This window comes from Monodelphis domestica, chromosome 4 (genome assembly GCF_027887165.1).
Source record: "Monodelphis domestica isolate mMonDom1 chromosome 4, mMonDom1.pri, whole genome shotgun sequence".
In the NCBI taxonomy this organism is placed as follows: domain Eukaryota; kingdom Metazoa; phylum Chordata; class Mammalia; order Didelphimorphia; family Didelphidae; genus Monodelphis; species Monodelphis domestica.
This window is the reverse complement of record NC_077230.1, coordinates 83,815,934-83,840,470: the sequence shown is the minus strand read 5'-3', so window position 1 is coordinate 83,840,470 and position 24,537 is coordinate 83,815,934. Positions and strand designations below refer to the sequence as shown.

At 34.6% G+C, this 24,537-nt stretch overlaps 1 protein-coding gene across 6 annotated transcripts in view; it reads left to right on the top strand.

The window, feature by feature from the left end:
* Positions 1-24,537, top strand: part of GSK3B (glycogen synthase kinase 3 beta) — a 242,874-nt gene that overhangs the window by 73,139 nt on the left and 145,198 nt on the right. The window contains exon 1 of one of the 6 annotated variants that reach the window (XM_016433488.2): positions 24,021-24,065. The exons of the other annotated variants lie outside the window; for them this stretch is intronic. Within the exon in view, the coding sequence (XP_016288974.1) occupies positions 24,036-24,065 (30 nt within the window). The 5' untranslated portion in view covers positions 24,021-24,035. Of the gene's footprint in view, positions 1-24,020; positions 24,066-24,537 lie in introns of those variants that run through there. 6 annotated transcript variants of the gene reach the window in all.

Here is a 24,537-nt window from a genome sequence, read left to right as displayed (position 1 = left end):
ACCACAAAAAAACTGTTTGGCCTGACTGTCAGCCTCAGCAAAACAGAGGTGCTGTTCCATCCTGCACCAGGGAGGCCAACAAACCAGCCGTGCATTACAATAGACAGCACGCAGCTTTCTAATGTCAACACTTTCAAGTACCTGGGCAGCACCATCGCGAATAACGGGTCCCTAGACCACAAGATTAATGCCAGGATCCAAAAGGCCAGCCAGGCACTCGAGTGGCTGGCGCTGCAAAGTCTTCCAACACAGCAGTGTAAGCACTGCGACGAAGCTCAAAGTGTACAACGCAGTGGTCCTCAGCTCGCTCCTGTATGGTGGTGAGACATGGACACTGTACCGGAAACACATGAAACAGCTGGAGCAATTCCACCAACGCTCCCTCTGGTCAGTCATGAGGATCCGATGGCAGGACCGAATCACCAATCAGGAAGTCCTCGACAGAGCCAACTCCACCAGCATCGAAGTCCTGGTCCTCAAAACCCATACGATGGTCTGGACACGTCATCTGCATGGACCCACAGCGAATACCAAGACAGGTATTCTATGGTGAACTGTCAGCTGGACTCAGGAAACAAGGCCGACCAAAGAAAAGATTCAAGGATCAGCTAAAGTCCAACTTGAAGTGGGCTGGCATGACACCAAAGCAACTAGAACTCGCTGCCTCTGACAGAAACAGCTGGCGAACCCACATTCACCATGCCGCCACCACTTTTGAAGATGAGCGACGTCGACGTCTTGCCGCTGCGCGTGAACGCCGACACCAGGCCACAGCCGCACCTCCCATAACAACTGGCGTCCCAGGCCCCATGTGCCACAACCTCTGCGCCTCAGCCTTTGGATTTCAAAGCCACATGAGGGTACATCAGTAGATGATAATGCACAAAGACAATCGTCATTCTAGGTCAAGGAGAGACTACCACTATTTGATTAAATCTAAAAATGGGCAGGGGAGAGTTTTTAATCTTCACATCATCTAATCACTTTAGTTCAGGCCTTCCTCCTCTCTCTCCTGAACTATTGCCAAAGCCTTCTAACTGGTTTCTCTGCGTCACATTTCTCCTTAATCCCATCCATAGTCAAGACTCCAGTATCCTGGTGACTTTTCTGTAGTGTAGCTCTGACCATATCACATGTACCCCAGTGAGCTCCAATGGCTCCCTATTGTCAATATTCTTCACAAATATAAAAACCTCTGTTTGGTATTTAAAACTCTTTGTAACATAGCTGCATCTCTCCTTTCCAATATTTCTTCACCGTTCTTACTTCCACATACTCTATGATTTAGCAACATTGGCCAATGTAAGGTTCCTTGCACAGGATATTTTAACTCTTGTCTCCTTTTGTACAGCCTGTCTGGATGGATCTGTTCATCTCTTCTGACTGGTTTCTATTAAGACTCAGCTGATAGCCCTATAGGTGGCCTTTCTTGTTACTCCCAACTGCTAATTCCTTCTCCTTTCAGATTATCTTCCATCTATTTTCTCATCTGCCATCTACCATTGCCCTTCCATAGTTCTCAGTTAGTTTTGGTAGATTTACTCTTAGATATTTTATACATTTTGAAACTATTTTTAATGGGGTCTCCCTTTCTGTTATTTCTTGTAGAAATTAATTACTCTTTTATATCAATGCTTAAGATTTTTATGGACACTAATTTCTTTTTAGGGGTTTTACTAATCAACTCTTTAATAGTCTTGCTTGATATCAAAATGTGTTCATTATTTGTTGAGTTTGTTCTAGACATGGGCATTTTCTCTGTACTAGCGATAATTGAACTCATGAGAGATGGTGAAAAGACAAAGAGCAACAACACTATATGGAAAAGTTAAGAGGGTCCATGACAGAAAATTGGGTTTTTGGGAGGACATCCATAATTTGGGGGGTGCTGAACATGAATGGTGATCTAGCCAGTGATACTGAGGAATAGTCAGGTGGGAGGAAGGAAAAAGAGGTAGAGATGAGAAAAGAAGGGAGAAGAAGAGCAGGAGGGAATGAGAGATCAAGAAAGTATAAGGAAAGAGTATCCAGGGGGAGATGGTGTCTAGTAGTCTCAGAGAGTTCAAGTAATATAAAGATTAAGAAAAGATCATTGGAGTTATCGGTTAAGAGATCGTTGGAGAAGCCTAGGAGAAAACCGTTTCATTTGATATGAGGAAATAGAAGATAGAATGCAAGGAGGTAAGGAAAGCAATGATTCCCTTTCTATAGGAGTTTTTTCCCTTTAGAACTTTGTAATTCGTAGCAATAAATCCTGGTAATATCACTAGCTCTCATGTGAATCTGCAGAAAGGAATAGTAGTTTGAAAAGTTTTGGGAGGTTCTCTATTGTATTCTGGATACATGTGCCAGGAAGATTTGCAGACTTCTATATTGTTCATTTCGGACCCACAACTAAGTGCTTCTTTACATCTTAGAGAATCACCAACCACCACTCTTTTTTTGTTTTCTTCCACTGATTCATAAAAAGTCTTGTTGGTACATTGTATCTCTTCATGGAAAAACCCTATCTATTCCTTAGTTCCTTATGTTGTACTTTCAAGTATCACATTCTTTCAATCTTTTGATACATATCTAATTTCATTTTCCTTCTTCAGTGCCTTAAAAAAATAACATTGAAACCACATATCCTATCTTCCCACCTCACCCCACCCCCACCTTTTAAAGAACACTGTTTTCGCTCTATTAACCAGAAAGAGGAGTGAAAAAGTATTGCTTGGGTCCCTTTACTTCCTTTTCCAGGAGAGAGGAGAGAGCAACTTGTACTTTGTGCATATATAGCTCTTAACTGTGGTAGAAAAAAAAAACCCAAACATTGTGTATACTCTATTCAAGTCTGCAAAATTCTTCCAACCTTTTTTTTTTTTAATTTGGGCAGCATGGTACTCAGTGTTCTGTAGTACTTGTTTATAGATCTCATGACCAGCTACCTCACTTACTTAGTGTGACAACCTGTCTCATTCTCTTTGGGAACCAGTATTTCAAAAATCAAAGTCATAAAGAATGAGAAGGTGTAGGGAGAAATTGATCCCCTTTAATTTGGGACCTTAGTATATTGCCCTTCTGAAGACTGCTAACCCTAGAAACAGTTGTTGTTGCTGTCCTTCCTGTAGGTGCTTAAAATAGATGCTTATGCCAAGATTTCAGATGTTTCTTCTATTGAATAGAATACTGATATGAGTGTTAGGAGGTTTGAGTTCATATCAGTTTTCTGTTGTTAACTCTGTGGTCTTGAACAGGTCTGGTAGCTTTTCCTATTTTCCCCAAGTGATATGACTTTAATTATTCTTATTATTTAATTATTCTTATCATTTATTGTTATTTTTAAAACAGGGATAATAATAACCTCCAGTAACTGTCTACCCTACAAGATTTTTCAGGTCAAATTAAATAAATGATTAGATTGTCACTGAGCACTGGCTATTAAGGCAGATAATTTTTGAAATGTAGGCTTTATTAAGGCAGTTTAATTTGGGCAGAAATTAGAAGAGTGATGGGTAGGATTTCTGGAAAAGGCATTTTGGGCAGAAGGAAAATAGAATCTAATCTAAAGGAGGTTTTGTTATCTAGTCCAATCCTTTAAAGATGAGGAGGCAATTCCAAAGAGTTGTTACTTGACCAGAGACAAATCATTTCTGAATGGTAGAACTAGGATTCATATAAAAGTCTTGATACACCAAGTTCCTCAGACTCACACAGCCTAAGAGTCATTGTGGACTCTTTTTTTTTTTATTAATATATTTTATTTGATAATTTCCAAGCATTATTCGTTAAAGACATAGATCATTTTCTTTTCCTCCCCCCCACCCCCCATAGCCGACGCGTAGGTCCACTGGGCATTAGATGTTTTCTTGATTTGAACCCATTGCTTTGTTGATAGTATTTGCATTAGAGTGTTCATTTAGAGTCTATCCTCTGTCTTGTCCCCTCAACCTCTGTATTCAGGCAGTTGCTTTTTCTCGGTGTTTCCACTCCCATAGTTTATCCTTTGCTTATGAATGGTGTTTTTTTCTCCTGGATCCCTGCAAGTTGTTCAGGGACATTACACCGCCACTAATGGAGAAGTACATTACGTTCGATTATACCACAGTGTATTAGTCTTTGTGTACAATGTTCTCCTGGTTCTGTTCCTCTCGCTCTGCATCACTTCCTGGAGGTTGTTCCAGTCTCCATGGAACTTCTCCACTTTATTATTCCTTTTAGCACAATAGTACTCCATCACCAACATATACCACAGTTTGTTCAGCCATTCCCCAATTGATGGGCATCCCCTCGTTTTCCAGTTTTGGGCCACCACAAAGAGCGCAGCTATGAATATTTTTGTACAAGTCTTTTTGTCCATTATCTCTTTGGGGTACAGACCCAGCAGTGCTATGGCTGGGTCAAAGGGTAGATATTCTTTTGTCGCCCTTTGGGCATAGTTCCAAATTGCCCTCCAGAATGGTTGGATCAATTCAAAACTCCACCAGCAATGAATTAATGTCCCTACTTTGCCACATCCCCTCCAGCATTCATTACTTTCCTTTGCTGTAATGTTAGCCAATCTGCTAGGTGTGAGGTGATACCTCAGAGTTGTTTTGATTTGCATCTCTCTGATTATAAGAGATGTAGAGCACTTCTTCATGTGCTTGTTAATAGTTTTGATTTCTTTATCTGAGAACTGCCTATCCATGTCCCTTGCCCATTTATCAATTGGAGAATGGCTTGATTTTTTGTACAATTGATTTAGCTCATTATAAATATGAGTAATTAAACCTTTGTCAGAGGTTTCTATGAAGATTTTTTCCCAATTTGTTGTTTCCCTTCTGATTTTAGTTATATTGGTTTTGTTTGTACAAAAGCTTTTTAGTTTGATGTAGTCAAAATTATTTATTTTACATTTTGTGATTCTTTCTATATCTTGCTTGGTTTCATTGTGGACTCTTAATTATCTCTCATCCCCTACATCTAATCTCTTGCTATTGATTTCATTTTTGTAACATTTCTCCAAAGTACTCCCTTCTTTACTTTGACACTGTTGCCACTGTTAGAGGCCCTAATCAACTCAACTCATGGACTATTTCTAATAATCTGCTGGTGGATTGAATCTTCTGTCCATTCTCTATTAATCCACTACTGTGATTTTCCTAAAGCAGGGTCTGACCAGGTCACCCTCCTATTCAGTAAACTTTAGTGCCTCCCTATGACCTCTAGAATCAAATACAAAATGCTCTATTTGACATTCAGAGACCTTCATAAAATATTGCTTTCTCCTACCTTTCTAGTCTTATACCTTACTCCTCAACATGTACTGTTCCATCCAGTAACACTGACTTGTTAGCTGTTCCTTCAACAAGACAATTCATCTCTCAGCTCTGGCATTCAGATGTACTCCATGTCTTTAACTCTTTTCCTCCCCTGCTCCAACTTAAGACTTCCCTTGTCTTTTTTTCAAGGCTCAATTAAAAATCCTTTTACTGAAAGTTTTTTCCAACCTCTCTTAATTGTAGTGCATTTCCTCTGTTAATTTCCTATTTATCCTTTATATAGCTTGTTTTATATATATTTATTTGCATGTTATATCTTTCATTAGATTGTAAATACTTTGATGGAAGGGACTGTCTTTTGCCCCTTTTTGTATTGTTAGTGCTTAGCATAATATCTGGCACACAGTACACAAAAATAAATGATTGATTAATTGATCTTCTTTTAAGAGGGTAGCAGTGGAAATCAGAAGGAAGCTTTGCATGAAAAAATATTTTCAAGGAAGAACTGGGGATATTTGTGACTGTGAATGGTATAGTGCTGTGAGGTAGGAAAGACCTAGGTTCAAATCCCCATCCACTATTTTTGATTCCTGATCAAGGGCATTAATCCCTATAAGTCTTTGTTTCTGTATTTTTAAAATAAGGAATAATAGCATATTATTCTACGTATCAATAATGAATATCTTCTATAAAACTTCAAAGTATTGAATAATGTGTATAGGAAAGCACTAGATATGTTGATGGAATAGTTAGTTTGATTGGCCTGTAGGGTATGTATAGAAGGAAGGGATAGTTAAAATGGGGAAGATAGATTTGGAACAAATTGTGAATCTTTTGAATACTGGATATGGTATGGATTTTTTATCTTCTTGGCATTTGGATATTCTTAACATTTTAAAGTTTATCATTGTAGCACTGTTTTTTTGTTGTTGTGTGGATTGATTATGGATGGAGAAATGAGAGAACTAGTTTTCTCTATTTGTCTAAAATTTTTTATTTTACTAGTTCTCCTTTACCAATAAAAATTCCTTACTTAAGACCTTTAATATTTTAAATTAAACTTTATTTTTTCAATTAAAATTTTATTTTTTCCCTCACACCCTCCAAAACAAAGTACTTGTAACAGACATAGTCAATTAAAACAAATTCCTGGAATGAAAATCACTACCCTTTCGTATTCAAAAAGAGGTAGGACCTTTAATCCTAAAACTATGATCTTCCATTCTCTACCCCCTGAGCCGGGAAAACCTGACCAAAGAAATCAACAATAATGATTAAGCTCTGGCTGTTTTCAGCACTGGAGGTAAAGAGATGGAAATGAAACAACCACCTATCCTTGAGATGCTTATAATTTGTTTCTGTCAAGACAAGATGTACATATATGATATATGATATATATATGTATATATATATATATATATATTGAATTCAGGGAAGATAGATATAAAATAAATATGAATTCATTCAATACAAGAGAGTTGAGGAAGGGGGGGGGCACTAGAAGTGGGATTGGTGATTGGTAATCAGGAATGGCTTTCTCTGGGTTCTTGAGCTTATTGTTAAAGGATGCAGATGGTTCCCTGAGGTAGAAGTGAATATGGCCATATAAAAGAGCACTGAGACAAAAGGTGCATGAAAACCACAGAGAAGACCAGTTTTGCTGAACCGGAAGGAAAGAGAGTAATGTATGAGGATGGAAGATAGGGCACTAAGGCTTTAGAAACAGGAGTCTTTTATGGAATAGATAGTTCAGATTTTAGCATTGCAGTTAGTATATTTGTATAATAAGTGTGATATGGGGAAATATTTTTCATTTTTGTTTGCTAATATAAGTACATGCGTATGGAACTCTGCATGAGATTATTTTGGACGTCTTATTTATATTTGAAAGTTTTACTCATTTGCTCATTCAGAAATTGACAGTAGTCATTGACCAAACTAGGGAGCAACTCTCTAGAGATCTTCACTTAGTGTCACTATTCAGACCCTCATCTTTTGTCTTGTGGACAATGCAGTAACTTCCTAATTGGATTCCTTGCCTTAAGTCCCTAGCATATGTAGATTCCTGTTACTCTGTTATTCAATAAACTCCCATGACTCTGAAATCACTAAGGTCAATTTCTTTGCCTCTTGGCCCCAGTATACCTTTTTTAGTCTTATTGTACATCACATGACTTTACAACTTATAGGATCTAGCCAAACTTGCCATCTCACTCTTGCTCACACATAATACTCATCTCACTTTTGGATTCTGTCTCCTATCTATGTGCTTTTGCCCTCACCTCATAGAATCTGTAATTTTATTGAAAAGCATTTCAAGTGCCACCTTCTATGAGAGGGCTTTTCTAAATTCCCTCCCCTCTTCTCTCAAACCATTACCTTTTATTTATTTTGTATACTGTGCCAACAAAATTTTTACAATATAACAACTTCTTAATACAAAAGTCATTCCTATTGCAATCAATATAAAATTTAAATCTTCTCTGTCACAATACTTTTAAAATATACATGTCATTTTACCTACAGAACAGAAAGTCCTTGAGGTCTAGAAGGGTTTCATTTTTACCTGTATCTCCATTGCCTAGCACAGTGACTGGCACATAATAGGTACTAAATGCTTGTTGATTTATCAACCTAATAAGATTTTAATTCTTCTTTAATTAATTTCACTATGCCAAAGGAAAAGATTATTTTAAGGTAGTTTGTGGGTGAGAGGCGACAATTTATAAGTAAATGGCTTTGAAAGGTGGTATTTGCATTTGGGATTTTCTTTCTTTGCAGCTGCCAAGTTTGAGGCTTTGGACCAGATTTAGCAGAATCAGTTTTTTGCCATAGGTTAAAGCTCTAATTTTTTTTATCCAGGGGGAGGGTGTAAGCAGGTGGAAGAAGCAGAGCCCTAGTCTTGTGTATTAAGACAAAAGAAGAAAAAGAAAAGGTTGTCTTTTACAGATTAATATTCCACAGAGAGGCAATAAAACACACAAAAGGAGCTGAAAAGTATTATGGTAGGGTAGGAGAAGGTATTTAATGCAGAGACATGCTGGAAAAGTCAGAGAAGTCCCAAAGTAGTGTAGCTAGGGGAAGCAAGAAGAAATACTAGCCATATTATGAAACTATACCAGATTTCCCTAGCCTCATGTTAGCTCTGCCTCATTTGACCTCATTAGCATAGTGGAGAGAGCAAAACACTTGGAGTCAGAAGATGTGAGATCTTTATTATTAGCTCAGACACTTACTGTGAGGCCTTGAAAGGCTTTTAGAGATCGAGTGCACAAACTGCAATCAGTACAAGCAAGATTAAGGAAATGTTGAGGATTTGAGAAAAAATTAAACAGTTCATTGAAAAGACACATCCAGAAAAAGTTGTAACAGATCGTGCATTGGCGCTGTGTAACACTTGTTTTCACATATTATCGAAATGTTCTGAAAGGGGGTAAGAAACAAACTTTCATGGAAAGTTTTTTTGAACTGGAACTGATCAGTTGCAACTAGGTCTAAGGCACAAGAGTGGTAAGGGCTAGGCAATGGGGGTTAAGTGGCTTGCCCAGGGTCACACAGCTAGGAAGTGTCTGAGGTCTGATTTGAACCCAGGACCTCCAGTTGCTAGGCCTGGTTCTCAATCCATTGAGCCACCCAGCAGCTGCCCACTGATTAATTGCATTTCCATTGGGAAATTCGATTTGACACCTGAGCAAATTGATTTACAAGGTTGGCCATGAAACAAATTAAACTCGTGTGTCAAGACACCACTATATAATTTATTATTTAGTTGTAATACAGCTAACTATGGCACAATAATGTGAATTTGATTCCTTCTTTGATATACATTGTGTGATCATGAACAAATCCCTGAACCTCTCAGAATTTCAGGTTATCTGTAAAATGGAAGTAGTACTGCTTATGCTTCCCATATATTGTATATGCTTTATATATAATACCTTTTTTCATGTTATCTCCCCCCCCCAGTAGAGTATGAGTGTTTTTAGGGCAGACACCATCTTTTTGCCTTTCTATCCTCAGAATTTATCAGGGCATCTGTCCCATAGTAAGTGTGTAGTTTACATGATTGATTATTTACTAAGCCTACTCAGTTGTTGTGAGGGAAGTATTTTGCAAATCCTAAAGTGCTAAATACATGTAAATAGGAGTTATTGTTGTCATTTTCCCTCTTCTGATTCTTTTTTTTTTATTTTAATTTAGAATATTTTCCCATGGTTACATGATTGATAATCCCACTTCTACTCTCTCTTCCCCATTCCCAAAACTGACAAGCAGTTCCACTGGGTTATACATGTATCACTGTTCAAAACATATTTCTATGTTACTCATATTTGCAATAGAGTGATCCTTTAACATCAAAACCCTAATCAGATCCCTTTCACACTACATGATTGAGCATATATTTTTCTAATGCATTTCTGGTTCCACAGTTACTTCTCTGGATGTGGATAGTGTTCTTTTTCACAAGTTCCTCTGTATTGTCCTGGGTCATTATTGTTGCTGGTAGAAAAGAGTATTACATTCAATTGTTCAAAAATGTATTAGCCTCTGTGTACATGTTCTCCCTGTTGTGCTCCTTTTGCTGTGCATCAGTTCCTGGAGATTGTTCCAGTTCACACGGAATTCCTCCATTTCTTTTTTCCTTTCAGCACAATAGTATTCCATCACGATCAGATACCACAATTTATTCAGCCATTCCCCAATAGATGGACACTCCATTATCTTTTTTGGGTAAAAACCCAACAGTCCTATGGCTTGGTCAAAGGGCAGATATTCTTTTAAAGCCCTTTGCTTATAGTTCCAAATTGCCCTCCAGAATGGTTGGAACAATTCAACTCTACCAGCAATGTATTAGGGTCCCAATTTTGCCGCATCCCCTCCAACATTTATCACTTTCCTTTGCTGTCATATTGGCCAATCTGCTAGATGTGAGGTGGTACCTCAGAGTTATTTTAATTTGCATTTCTCTAATCTGGAGGGATTTAGAACACTTTTTCATATGCTTATTGATAGTTTTGATTTAACCCTGGAAAACTGCCTATTCATATCCCTTTACCATTTGTCCTTTGGAGAATGGCTTGAATTTTTGTAAATTTGACTGAGTTCCTTATATATTTGGGAAATTAAACTTGTCAGAGGGTTTTGTTATAAAAATATTATCCCAGTTTATTGCTTTCCTTCTAATTTTGGTTGCATTGGTTTTGTTTGTATGAATCCTTTTTAATTTGATATAATCAAAGTCATTCATATTTACATTTTGCAATGTTTTCTGTCTCTTGCTTAGTCTTAAATTCCTTACTTTCCCACAGATTTGACAGGTATACTAATCTATGTTCACCTATTATTTATGATTTCACTCTTTATATTTAAGTCATTTACCCATTTTGAATTATCTTAGTATAGGGTGTGAGATGTTGACTTTTTCTCCTGGCTTTGGAATCAGTACTATATTTGTGTCATAAAAGGAATTTGGTAAAACTCCTTCTTGGCTTAGTTTATCAAATAATTTGTATTAGTATTGATGATTAGTTGTTCTTTAAATGTTTGATAGAATTCATGTGGGCATCCGTCTGGCCCTGGGGATGTTTTCTTAGGAAGTTCCTTGATGGCTTGTTCAATTTCTTTTTCTGAGATGAGATTATTTAAGAATTCTATTTCCTCTTTCGTTAATCTAGGCAATTTATATTTTTGTAAATATTCACCCATTTCACCTAGATTGTAATTTATTGCCATTTAATTGAGCAAAGTAGTTCTTAATAATTGCTTTAATTTTCTCTTTATTAGAGGTGAGATTGCTCCCTTCATCTTTGATACTGGTAATTTTTCTTCTTTCTTTTTTACAACATTCAAAAGAGGTATTACATTGGAGGAGCAGAAACAGCGTGAGGTGGTAGATGAAAGTGCTTGCTGGCTTTTGTGTAATTGAAAATCTGTTACCTACTACATTTCCCGAGAGCCCACTGACTTCCTGTTGTTACGTACTTCCTGTAGACAGAGGATATTAGTGGGTGGGCGGTTGTCTTGGGTCTCTTTCTTGGTCTTGTAGCCAGCATGGTGGCATTGGTAAGCTAAGCTGGGGATTTTGAAATGGCTAATCAACCATGGCCACGTGGTCTTTATTTTTGTATCCTCTTTATTCCTTGATTTCTAATGATCATTTGTAAATCACCCCAAATGCAACATTTTTTATTATTGACATTAATTTTAATTTTTACACTTTTACACTTTGAAGTTAGAAAGATATGGTTTTAAAAACTGCCCATGATACTTGTTAGTTCTTTGACTATACAGATAGTGGGAGATAAAGCAATGGATTTTGAATTAGGAAGACTTGAGTTCTAATCCTGCTTTAAATACTTAGTAGCTGTGTTACATAGGGCAAGTCTTTACCTCCATTTGCCTCAGTTTTCTTAACTGTAAAATAGAAATAACAGTACCTAAATGATAAAATACTATAAACATAACATAATATGAAATAATGATAAATGTAAAAGTACCTAGCATAGTGCCTGCCTCATAATAGTTGCTTTAGTAAATGCTTATTTCCTTCCTCCCTTTTTTGAGACTCAGCTAGTGTTCATGACCAAATGAAGGATAAAATTAAATCTGATAGGTGTAAGGTGGTAAATCAGAGTTCATTTCTATAATCAAGAGATTTAGAACATTTTTTCAAATGATTATTGGTAGCTTTGATTTCTTCATCTGAAAAGTACCTGTTTCTATCCTTTGACCATTTATCAATTGGGGAATGACTTGGGTTATTATAAATTTGACTTTGTTCTTTAATATATTTGAGAAATGAGACCTTTATCAGAGAATTTTGTGATAAAATTTTTTTTCCCAGTTTGTTTTCCTTCTAATCTTGATTGCATTGGTTTTGTTTGTATAAAACCTTTTTTGTTTAATATAATCAACATTATTCATTTTACATTTTGTAATGTTCTCTAGTTCTTGTTTAGTGATGAGTTCTTCCTTTCTCCAAAGATCTGACAAACTATTCTTTTTTCCCCTAATTTACTTATAATATCACTCTTTACATTTAAATCATATATCCTTTTTTATCCTATCTGGGTATAGGTTGTGAGATAGTAATCTAAACCTATTTTTTGCCCTATTGTTTTCCAGTTTTCCCAGCAATTTTTGTCAGATAGTGTGTTCTTATCCCCAAAACTGAGATCTTAGAATTTATAAAACACTATATTGTTGAGGTCATCTATCCCATATCTATTCCATTGATCCATCCTATTTCTTAGCCAGTACCAGATTGTTTTGATGATTACTGCTTTATAATACAGTTTGAGATTTGGTACCCTTAGACCATGGTCCTTCACATTTTTTGTTTTCATTAGTTCCTTTGATATTCTTGATCTTTTGTTTTTCCAGATGAATTTTGTTATCATTTTTTTCTAGTTCTATAAAATACTTTTTTAGTAGTTTGATTGGTATAGCACTGAATAAATATTCATTTAGATAGGATTGTCATTTTTATTATATTAGCTCATCCTACCAATGAGCAATTAATTTTTTTTAGTTTAGATTTAACTTTGTGTGAAAAGTGTTATGTAATTGTGTTCATATGATTCCTGTGTTGGTCTCAGCAAATAGATTCCCAAGTATTTTATATTGTCTAGAGTGATTTTAAATGGAGTTTTTCTTTCTAACTCTTGCTGCTGAGTTTTGTTAGAAATATATATAGAAATGCTAAAGATTTATGTGAGTTTATTTTGTATCCTGTAACTTTGCTAAAGTTATTCAATTAGTTCTTTAATTAATTTTCTAGGATTCTGTAAGTATACCATCATACCGTATATAGAGAGTGATAGTTTAATAATAGTGGTGATAATTGGTATCTTTTCTTTTTTCCTGATCTTATTGGGAAGGCTTCTAACTTATCCCCATTGCAGATGATACTTTCTGATCATTTTAAATAAGTACTACTTATTATTTTAAGGAAAGGCTCTTTTATTCCTATACTTTTTTTTTTTAAATAAAAACTCTTACCTTCCATCTTGGAATCAATACTGTGAATTGGTTCTAAGGCAGAAGAATGGTAAAGGGTAGGCAATGGGGTTAAGTGATTTGTCCAGGGTCACACAGCTAGGAAATGTCTGGGGTCACATTTGAACCCAGGACCTCCAATCTCTAGGCTTGGTTCTCAATCCACTGAGTTATCCAGTGTGCCCCCCCCCCCCCATTCTATGCTTTCTAATAGGAATAGGTGTTGTATTTTGTCAAAGGGTTTTTCTGCATCTATTGAGATAATCGTGTGTTTTCTGTTAGTTTGCTTATTGATATGGTCAATTATGCTCATAGTTTTCCTAATATTAAACCAGCCTTGGATTCTTGGTATAAATCCCATCTAGTCTTAGTGAATAATCCTTGTGATATATTGCTGTAGTCTCTTTGTTCATATTTTAAAGATTTTTGCAGCAATGTTCTTTAGAGAAATTGGTTGGTAATTTTCACTCTCTGTTTTTGGTCTTCCTGGCTTAGGTATTAGTCCCATATTTGTGCCATAAAAAGTATTTGGTAGTACTTCTTTGCTAATTTTGCTAAACAGTTTGTTCATCATTCCTTATATCACAATAATATTCCATCACCATCATATACCACAGTTTGTTCAGCCATTCCCCAGTTAAGGGATATCCCTTTAGTTTCCAATTCTTTGCCACCACAAAAAGAGGGTCTATAAATATTTTTGTACAAGTAGGTCCCTTTTTCCCTTTTATATCTAAATCAAATGCCCATTTTGACTATATCTTGGTATAGGTTGTGGATATTGGTCTATACCTAATTTTTGCCTTACTGTTTTCCAGTTTTTCCAATAGTTTTTGTTAAATACTGAGTTCTTATCCCCCAAATTGGGATCTTCAGGTTTATCAAATAGTTTGCTAAGCTCATTTACCTCTAATCTGTTCAATTAATCCACCATTCTTTATCTTAGCCAGTACCAGATTGTTTTCATTGTTAGTCTTAAGTGGTCTACCTTCCCAATTCTCAAAGCTGAAATTTCACTATTTGACTTTGTTCTTCTGCTATTCTTAATTTGTCCTTTCTTACAGTTGCTTGGTGAGGGAAGAGCAAGTGGAAAATTTAACCCAGGTTAGGAAATTTGGAGGGACTCTAGGTAACATTCATTCTTTTTAATGTAGAAGGCTAGGGTCTAGTTGTGACCAGGTAGAGTTGTGGTAGAGAAAGTTCTCATTATGGAAACAGATCCAATCCTTATACTCCTACACCAGAAAAATGGGCTTTGACATAGGACATCAATGCTTTTCCCTGTTTCCCTTCAACAGGGTCTGAATAAGTCTGAACCCTATATCCCTACCATGGCATATGGAGATCATCACAGAAACCTAGGGGTCCCAGGGCAAGATCAAACAGGACAATTTACCCCTGTTTAAAAGAACAGTAGAGAGCAGTGCCTTCTGGCCCTAGCACAAAGCCCCATTTCTGGAACTAAAACAAGAAACATTAGTAAATATGGGCAGCCAGGTTATGCAGTGGACATATTCTTGGACTTAGGATCCAGAAATCCTGAATTCAAATTCAACTTCAGGTAATATGATCCCAGGCCTATTTTCATTTATGATTTCTTAAAATATAGTGTCCAGACTTAAAATAAAAATCATGATTTCAAGGGAGTCCAGTGATTCTTAAAATTTATCTCCTTTTTCAGGCCTGTTTTTCATATCACATAAACTATATTTTATTCCATTAAAATGCTTTTTGATTGTTTTACTCTCTCTTCTCCCAAGGAGTCAATTATTTCTTTTTAGTATATTCTACTTTTCAGGGAGTTTTTTACTTCTGTAAAGTTTATTATTTTTCCTCTAAGCTACTTTTCCCTAATTCTTTACTCATTTTTTATCTGTCACTTCATTTTTTAAATAAGTATTCATCTTATCCTTATTAAAAGTCTTTTTTCTTTGAATCTGTGATTGCGGGTATTAAGGAGTTATTCTTGCTTTCTAAGTTGGAATTGTAGATCTATTTTAACTGAAATATAGAACATTTGAATCTATAATATTTGTAGATATCTTGTGTTTGCTCATCTCTATCGCCTTAGGTTTTTTATTGGATCTTTGTACCTGATCCAAGCCCTTTCTCCTGCTTTAGCTTTGAATGGGGCCTTGCTTTGTCCCCACCTAGGACCCAAAATTGATTTCTTTTCCTGGAACTATGACCCCACCTCACCAGTGCTATGCTGCTTTTGAAGTTGTGAGCACTACCTGTTTGGGGCTCTCTGCCTCAGAACACATTGTAGGGACTTTAGAATCAAGGAACCTCACTTAAAGCCACAGGCATACCACACTTAATAGCTGTTACCATTAGTGGGGTTTAAGGTCCATGCTGTGGGTTCCCAATATCCTGGGTCTTCCTTTGGGAGCCTTGGCCCATGTTGCCTCTGGATATAGAGGCCACAGGCATCTCTTGTTGGCCTTTGCTATGGGCTTGTTTCCCCAGGGCTAGGGCTAGCTTTCTTGGTGGGCTATTTTGCCCATTGCTCATGGCCTTTTTGGCAGAAATTTTTGGCAGAATTTTTCTGCAATTTCAGTGGAAGAAGTCATTTCACTATAGCTTCTTTTTGGATTTCTTGATCTCTAATAGCCCCAAGTACCGTTTTAAAATTGGGTGGGAGGGGGCAGTTTGGGAGTAGTTGTTTTCCCAAGTAGGTATTGGAGCTGAAATGGGAATGCTAATATCTACCCCCACAGTATTACTGGGAGGACAGTGCATGTAAACAAAATATTCTATAAAATTCTCTTTTTTTCCCTGTTACTAAGTCCAGTGTAGACAGTGAAGACTTGACTTTTTATTTGTTCTCCATGATTATTTTAGTTTCTTCTTAAGTTGTGTATCCATTTTCAACTACTCTCCTATTATATTCTTACATACTATTATCATTTTCTGCACTGTAAATGGGCCTAAATGCTACTTTGCAGATAGGTCAAATTCTGCTACAGCAGTATCACAAAAATTCATAAAATATTCATATGTTATGTTAACTGTATGTTTAGACAGAATAATAATGGTTTTCTGTGTTCAAGCTAGCCTTCATGCCAGTATAATAATATCACACTGACCTATGCATAAAATTCTATTCTAACACTGACTTAAGATGGTATCTCTATTGATAATCTAACTTATTTTCTTTTGATTTCTTTCAGTTCAGCAAATACATAAAGTACTGTACATACAAAGGGAGATGATTTAGTATTGCTATATACTGTTTTTGGAGATCTTACTCTTCTTCATGCATATGGGAACTCTGGTGAAAATCTGGAAATAAGCAAAGCCTATTATTTCAAAAAGGGTGTGACTAATTTGGCACATTTCCTTAAAAAACTTTTGGACAGGAATTCTTAAATGTAAAAGAAAATGGGGAAAATTTACTATTAGCCAGCTTCTTAAAATTTCTATTTTTCTAAGTATATGTAAAAACAATTTTTAACATTCATTTTTGTTTTGTTCTTTAAACCCTTACCTTTTCTCTTAGCAAGAGTTAGACAATCAGAGTTAAATGACTTGCCTAGGGACACACACTTTAGAAAGTATCTGAGGCCATATTTGAACCCAGGTCCTCTACTCCATGCCTAAGCTCTCTTTCAAATGTGCTACCTAGCTGCTCCAAAACATGGTTTTTTGTTTGTTTGTTTGTTTGTTTTTTAATTTTTGAGTTCAAAATTCTCTCCTCTTCTTCCAGTTCTTCCTCCTTCATTAGGAAAGCAAAGCACTTTTATATAGCTTATATATATGCAGTCAAGCAAAACATTTCCATATTAGTCATGTTAATGATAAAAAATACAGACACCCTCCCCAGCTACTCCCCCCAAAAAAAACAAGAAAAAAAAGTTTTTTAGAAGTATGCTTCAATCTGTCTTCAAATTGACATCAGTTCTTTCTCTGGAGATGGATAGCATTTGTCTTAGATTATTGTATTGCTAAGAATAGCTGTCATTCACAGTTGATCATCATTTAATATTTCTGTTGTTATAGACAATATTCTCCTGGTTTTGCTCACTTCACTTCTCATCAGTTCATCTAAGTCTCTTATCAGGATTTTCTAAAAGCATCCTGCTTGCTGTTTCTTATAGCACAGTAGTATTCCATCACAATCATATACTTCAACTTGTTCAACCATTCCCCAACTGATGGGCATCTTTGCCACCACAAAAAGAGCTGCTGTAAATATTTTTATACATTTAGATCCTTTTCCTTTTCCTTTCAAAAAAATTTTCTTTGAGATACAGACTAGTGTTATTGCTGGATCACAGGGTATACAGAATTGTATAACCCTTTGGTCATAGTTCCAAATTTTTCTCTGGAATGGTTGAATCAGTTCACAACTTCACCAACAGTGCTTTTTGTGGCCCAGTTCTCCCTCATTCTCCTCCCAGCTTTTATAATTTTCCTTTTCTGTCCTATTAACCTACCTGCCAGGTGTAAGGCAGGTATCTCAGAGCTGTTTTAATTTTCATTTCACTAAAAGAGTGATTTAGAGCCCTTTTACAATATGATATTGGAGTTTTGATTGTGTCTTCTAAAAATTGTCTGTTCATATTCTTTCACCATTTATCAACTGAGGAATGATGTATTAGTTCTCTATAAATTTGAGAAATGGAGCCTTTATAAGAGAAACTTGCTGTAAAACTTTTTTTTTTCCAGCTTCCTACTTTCCTTTTAATCTTGATGGTATTGGTTTTGTTTGTGCAAAACTTTAAAATTTCATGTCATCAAAATTAACTATATGTATTCCATAATGTTCTCTTATCACTTGGTTTATCACAAATTCTTCCCTTATCCATAGATGTGATAGGCAAAAATTTCTGGGATGCCTTAATTTGCTTGTATTTTCACCCTTTATATCTACACCATGTACTCATTTTGACCTTATTTTAGTATGTTTTATGAGATGTCAGTTTATACCTAATTTGTCCCAAATTTCTTTAGTTGTTCCAGCAGTTTTTGTCAAATAGCAATTTCTTATTCCAGAAACTTGAATCTTTGCATTTATTAAACAGTATTTTACTATTGTCATTTACTATTGTATACCTAATCTGTACCACTGATTCACCACTCTACTTCTTGGCCACTACCAGATTGTTTTGATGATTATGACTTTAATTTTAAAATCTAGTACAGTGAGGCTACCTTTCTTCAGATTTTATTTTGATTAATTCCCTTGATATTCTTGAACTTTTGTTCTTCCAAATGAATTTTATTACTATTTTTTTTAGCTCTATAAAATAATATTTTGATCATTTGGTATGGCACTGAATAAGTGAATTAACTTCAGTAGAATTGTATCTTTATTATATTTGGTAGGCCTATCCATAAGGAATTAATATTTTTCCATTGGTTCAGATCTGACTATGTGAAGTGTTTTTAATTGTTTTCATATATTTCCTGGGTTTCTCTTGGCTGGTAAACTCTCAATTATATATTGTCAGAAGTTATTTTAAATATAATTTCTTTTTCTATTTCTTCCTGCTGGGTTTTATTGGTAATACATAGAAACACTATTGACTTATACGAATTTATATAACTTTGCTAAAGTTGTTGCAACTAGTTTTTTTGTTGATTCTCTAGTATTCTCCAAGTATAACAAATATCATCTTTAAAGAGTAAGTTTTTTTTCCTCATTGCCTATTCTAATTCATTCAAATGACTTTTCCTCTCTTATTGCTAGAGCTATCATTTTTAGAACAATATTGAATAAAAGTGGCAAAAATGGGTATGCTAGCTTCATCCCTGCTCTTATTGGAAAGGCTTCTAGCTTATCCTTGTTAGAGATAATGCTTATTGATGATTTTAAATGGGTTCTACTTATTATTTTAAGAAATGTTCCATTGATTCCTGTGATTTCTAGTGGTTTTTTTTAAAAATAGGAATTAATATTGTATTTTGTCAAAAGCTTTTTTTTTTTTTAATCTATTGAGATAATTATATGATTTATATTGGTTTTGTTATTGATATGACTTTTTTAGGCTGATAGTTTTCCCAATATTGAAACCAATCCTGTATTCCTATTATAAATTCTTCTGGCCTTAGGATATGATTTTTGTAGTCTATTGCTATAATCTCCTTTGCTAGTATTTTATTTAAAATTATTTAAATCATTTGTCATAAAAGGAATTTGGTTAGACTACCTAATTTTCAAATAATTTAGGTAACATTGGGATTTATATGACCTTTCTCTCTTTTATTGATGTGTTTAGAGATATACATTTTCCTATAAGTACTTCTTGTGCTGCATCCCACAAATTTTGGTATGTTGTCTAATTGTAATTCTCTTTAGTGGAATTATTGATCATTTCTATGATCTTTGATGTTCTTTGAGCTACTCATTCTTTAAGATTAGTTTAATTTCTGATGTTTTTTTCAACACCCTTACCTTCTGTCTTAGAATTCATACTAAATATTGGTTTTAAGGCAGAAGAACAGTAAGGAGTAAGCAATTGAGATTAAGTAACTTGCCCAGGGTTACACAGGTAGGAAGTGTCTGAGGCCAGATTTAAATCTGGGACTCCCATCTCTAGTCCTGGCTCTCTATTCACTGAGTCACCTACCTACCCCTCAATTCTTTTTAATCCGTACTTCCACAACTCTTTATTAAATCTAATTTTTATTTCATTATAATTTGAAAAGAATGCATTTAATATTTCTTCTTTTTCTGCATTTTCTTGTGAGAGTCTTATGGCCTACTACATGGGAAAGTTGAGGTCCTTCACTAGTATAGTTTTAGTCTTTATTTCTTCATGTAAGTCATTTAACTTTTCTTTTTAGAATTTGTATGCTTTAAAAAAAGAATTTGGATATTGTAATGTTTGGTTCATATACATTTATTATTGCTATCATTTTTAACTAGTCTTTTAGTGATGTCATTTTCCTGTTTATCCTCTTACTTGGGTATCAATTTTACTTTTGCTTTGTCTAAGATCATGATTGTCACTCCTTCCCTTTTTCTTTAACTGAAGCATAATAGTTTATTTTCTAGCCCCTTATTTTAACTTGCTGTGTGTCTCTCTGTTTCAGGTATGTTCCTTGTGAACAATGTCTTGTTGAATTATTGATTTTTAATACATTCTGCTAACAGCTTCCATTTTATGGATGAATTAATCACATTCACATTCCATTGTTATGATTACTATCAATTTCTCTCCATCCTATTTTCTTCTTTTTATCTCTCTCTTTTTACCATGTCCCTCCATAAAAAGTCTATTTGTATATGACCACACACACACACACACACACACACACACACACTTTAATCTGTTCTCCCTTTTACTCCATTTTCTTTTATCCCTTTCCCCTGCTATTTCCCTGTTGGATAATGTAAATTTATATATCCAGTTGAGAATGTATATGCATATACTTCTTCCTTTGAACCAATTAAAATGGATGAGGTTCAAACATTGCTTGCCCCCTACATTTTTCCCCAACTTTCAAAACACTTCCTTGGGTGTCTCTTTTATGTGAGAAAATGTTCTCATTCTTTCTTTCCTTCTTCCTTTTCCCATTGCATTCCTCTTTTTCACCCATCTGGTTTTTTTAGATCACCCCAACATAATATAGACTTACATCCATGTTCTCTAGACTCCTATCTGCCCTAATAATAATAATAATATAAAAACCCTTAGGAGTTAAATGTTTTATCTTCCCATCCCATATAATTTCTCTTTAGTGTTTACTTTTTTATGCTTTTCTTGATTTTATAATTAAAAGTCAGATTTTCATTTCATCTCTGATTTTTTTCATCAGTAATGCTTGAAAATCTTCTATTTCATTAAATATCTGTTTTTTCCCCCCAAAGGAAACTCAGGTTTGCTGGGAGTATTACTCTTGGTTGCAATCCTAGCTCCTTTTCCTTCTAGAATTTCATAGCTACCAAATCTTGTATGATATAGACTTGAGACCCTATCCTATTTGAAATATTTCTTTCTGACTCTTTGAAATATTCTCTCTTTGAACTATGATCTCTAGAATTTGGCTATAATATTCCTGAAAGTGTTAGGATTTCTTTCAGCAAGTGATTGGTGGATTCTTTTAATTTCTATTTTACCCTTTGGTTCTAGGGTATTGAGGCAGTTTTCCCTTATAAGTTCTTGAAATATGGTAATTAGACTGTCTTTCACCTTGGCTTTCAGGCAGTCCAATAATTCTTAAATTATCATTGATTTCTTTTCCAAATCAGTTTTTTGAATGAGGAATTTTACTTTTTCTCCTAATATTTTTCATTCTTTTGTCTTCATTTTATTGTTTCTTTATTTCTCATGGAGTCATTAGCTTCTACTTACCAATTCAAATTTTTAAAGAATTACTTTCTAAAGTAAATTTTTTATCTCTTTTCAGTTGGTCAGTTCTGCTTTATATTTTATTTTATTTTATTATTTTATTTTATTTTATATTTTATTTTTCTAAGCAATGGGAGTTAAGCAACTTGCCCAGGGTCACACAGCTGGAAAGTGTCTGAAGCCAGATTTGAACCTAGGACCTCCCGTCTCTAGGCCTGGCTCTCAATTCACTGAGCTACCCAGCTGCCCCCCAGTTCTGCTTTTTAAAGGAAGTTTTGTACCTCTTTTAATGTTTTGGGGGAAGTCTGTTTTTTAAAGTTCTATTTTCTTCAGTATTTTTTGGTACTTCATACCAATTTTTAAGTTGTCTTCATAATTTTCTTGTATTGCTCTAATTTCTTTCCATAATTTTTACTCTACTAATCTTAATTGTTTTTTAAAATAATTTTTTAGTTCTTCTAGGAATTCTTATTCTGAATGTGTCCAACTTGCATTTTTTTTTCCCTAAGGCCTTGTAGCAGTTTCAATTATATTATCTTCTGAGTTTGTGTCTTAATCTTTCCTGTCACCATCTTAACATTTTATGATGAGATTCTTTTTGATGTTGTTTGAAATCTTTTGATTACAATCTTTCATTACTCTAGAATTCTGATTCAGAAGTGGATATGGGCAGTGGAGTTGCCAAGATATGCCCTGTCTTGGGTCTATTACTAGTAGAGAGGTCTCTTGTAATTTCTTTCTTACCATTTGCCAGATCCCCTTACTATTGCTGCCTCCAAGAACCACAACTGATGTTGCTGCCATGTGGATTTTGAGACAGCTCTGATCCACCAATGTCATAGACCTTTCCTCTTCATTTCCTAACTAGTCCTTGGCTGGAAAAATGCTTTTAAGTAAAATAATTTTATTATATTTCTTGAACCTTGACAGTGATGTTCCTGGGTAAATTGAATTTGGGATTTTTCCCATTTGCATCTTCTGTAGTCTGTTGATTTGTAACTGTACCCTCATTTTGAATAATTTTTATGCACAATTTAGGTGTTATGTGACAATAGTTCAATGAATTTCACATTTTCAGGAGACTGATAATTCTTAAGTTTCATTATTTCACTTCCCAGATGAGACAGCTTTGCAATTTTTTTAAGCTGTGTAATTTTATGCTTTCTTTTTCTAACATTTTGTCTAGCATGTTTGTTCATTTTTCTATAAATACTTAATATGCATCTGTTTAATTCAGTTTCATTTTTATCTTACACTTACATTTTGTAATAGCTTAATAACTTGCTCGTTTCTTTCTTAGTTCAATCTCTAATGTATTTGCCAATTTTATTTCATCCTTGGATTCTTTTACTATTTCCATTATTATTTATTCTGAGAATATTCTAGTGTTGTTTTTTTGTTTGTTTGATTTTTTGGTTTGTGGTGTTGAATGACTTTTTTCCTGACCTAACTGCTTCTGTTTCTTTTAACATTTTCCAACTGCATTTGAACTCTTCCCATTCCCAGCTTGTGTTTTTATGTCTAAAAGTATTTTCTTTTGAAAGTATCTAGAAATAGTTTTATATTTTGAATTAATTTGATATTTAGTTGCAGCTTTGACATTTTTGTAGGTGAACTTTTAGAAGTAATTTTTTTTTAATTGAGTACACTTTTGAAAGTAATTGAATAGTAACAAAATGGAAGGTAAATTTTAAGCTTTCCACAAAAGCTTTTATGACCACATAGGAGCAATTATGGTTATTTCCTTTTAGCTCAGAATTTCAAAATACAGTTATAAGTTCAATTAATTTTTCCTTTGTGAATGAAAGTCCTTTATCATTCTAAGAAAAACAAATTGAAGAAAATCATCATCAGTTTTGTGAATCAGTAATAGTACTCAGTATATGACTGCATTGGACAAAATTCTACATAATTTCTCTTCGTCTTCATGCAGTTAAAAATAAACAGGCACAACTTCAGGCAAAATTAGTGTATATCCCATATTAAGTACTATTATGCACTTTTTCTTCCAAAAGCAATTATTATTAAAATTATTAAAATAGGAAGAAACACTATGTATCAGGATGCTCAACCTAATATAAAACTTCTACAGTAATTAAGATTGCTTTCAGAACAAGTGGTTCATTTTCTTATTCCATCCTTGCTTAGCTTAGGCATCTTGAGGCATATTTCAATGATCTTCTAAGGGGAGAGACTCACTTCTTCAGGATATTGATTTCAACCTGCCCTGTTGCAAATCTTCCTGTCTTCAAGCCATCTTTTTTTTAAACATAAGATACACCTATTCAAAAGTATGTATATATACATTCACGCATGTATGTATGTATTCCTCTCTATATTCTACCTGTAATTGTGTTCTGTACGTAACTGGTATATAAACATTTTTTAATATATTATAACATGCCTGTTTATTGTTTTATTTTTTTTACAGCTAGCAACTATTTCTGATATATATCATCAGAATGCTGCTATAATGAAGACATCATTGTAAATGCATATGAAATTATGCTCTCTTAATAAAGTGAGGAGTAAATTTACTATATATTACCTGAAACATCAGAGATAATTTCTTTGGTTCCTGTAAATACCATCCTTGTTACTGAGCACCAAGCCTCATCCAGTGTAGAGGTCTAAATAGTAGCAGAAATGAGATTACAAAAGGTCTCCTGCTGTACTATTAAGGATTTTTTCCTTCTTAATAAAGAGGCAATATTATTTTGGGACAACTAAAAGTAGATACTGTAGTTCCAAATAGCAGTTCCTAAGTCCTGTAAGGTTAACTACCAAAATTTATCAAATCCCTTTTACAAGGAAATTTACTCAGATTTTTTAAATAAAATGTGCTGAAAAACTTGATTCTGAAAAAAGTTTCATTAAATCCCTATTTTTATAAATTGAAAGTTAGTCAGATTTATTTGTTCATTGTCACAGACATTCAGTTTTTAAGCATAGTTCATTGTTGACAGCAAATTTCATAAGGCCATTCTATTTTT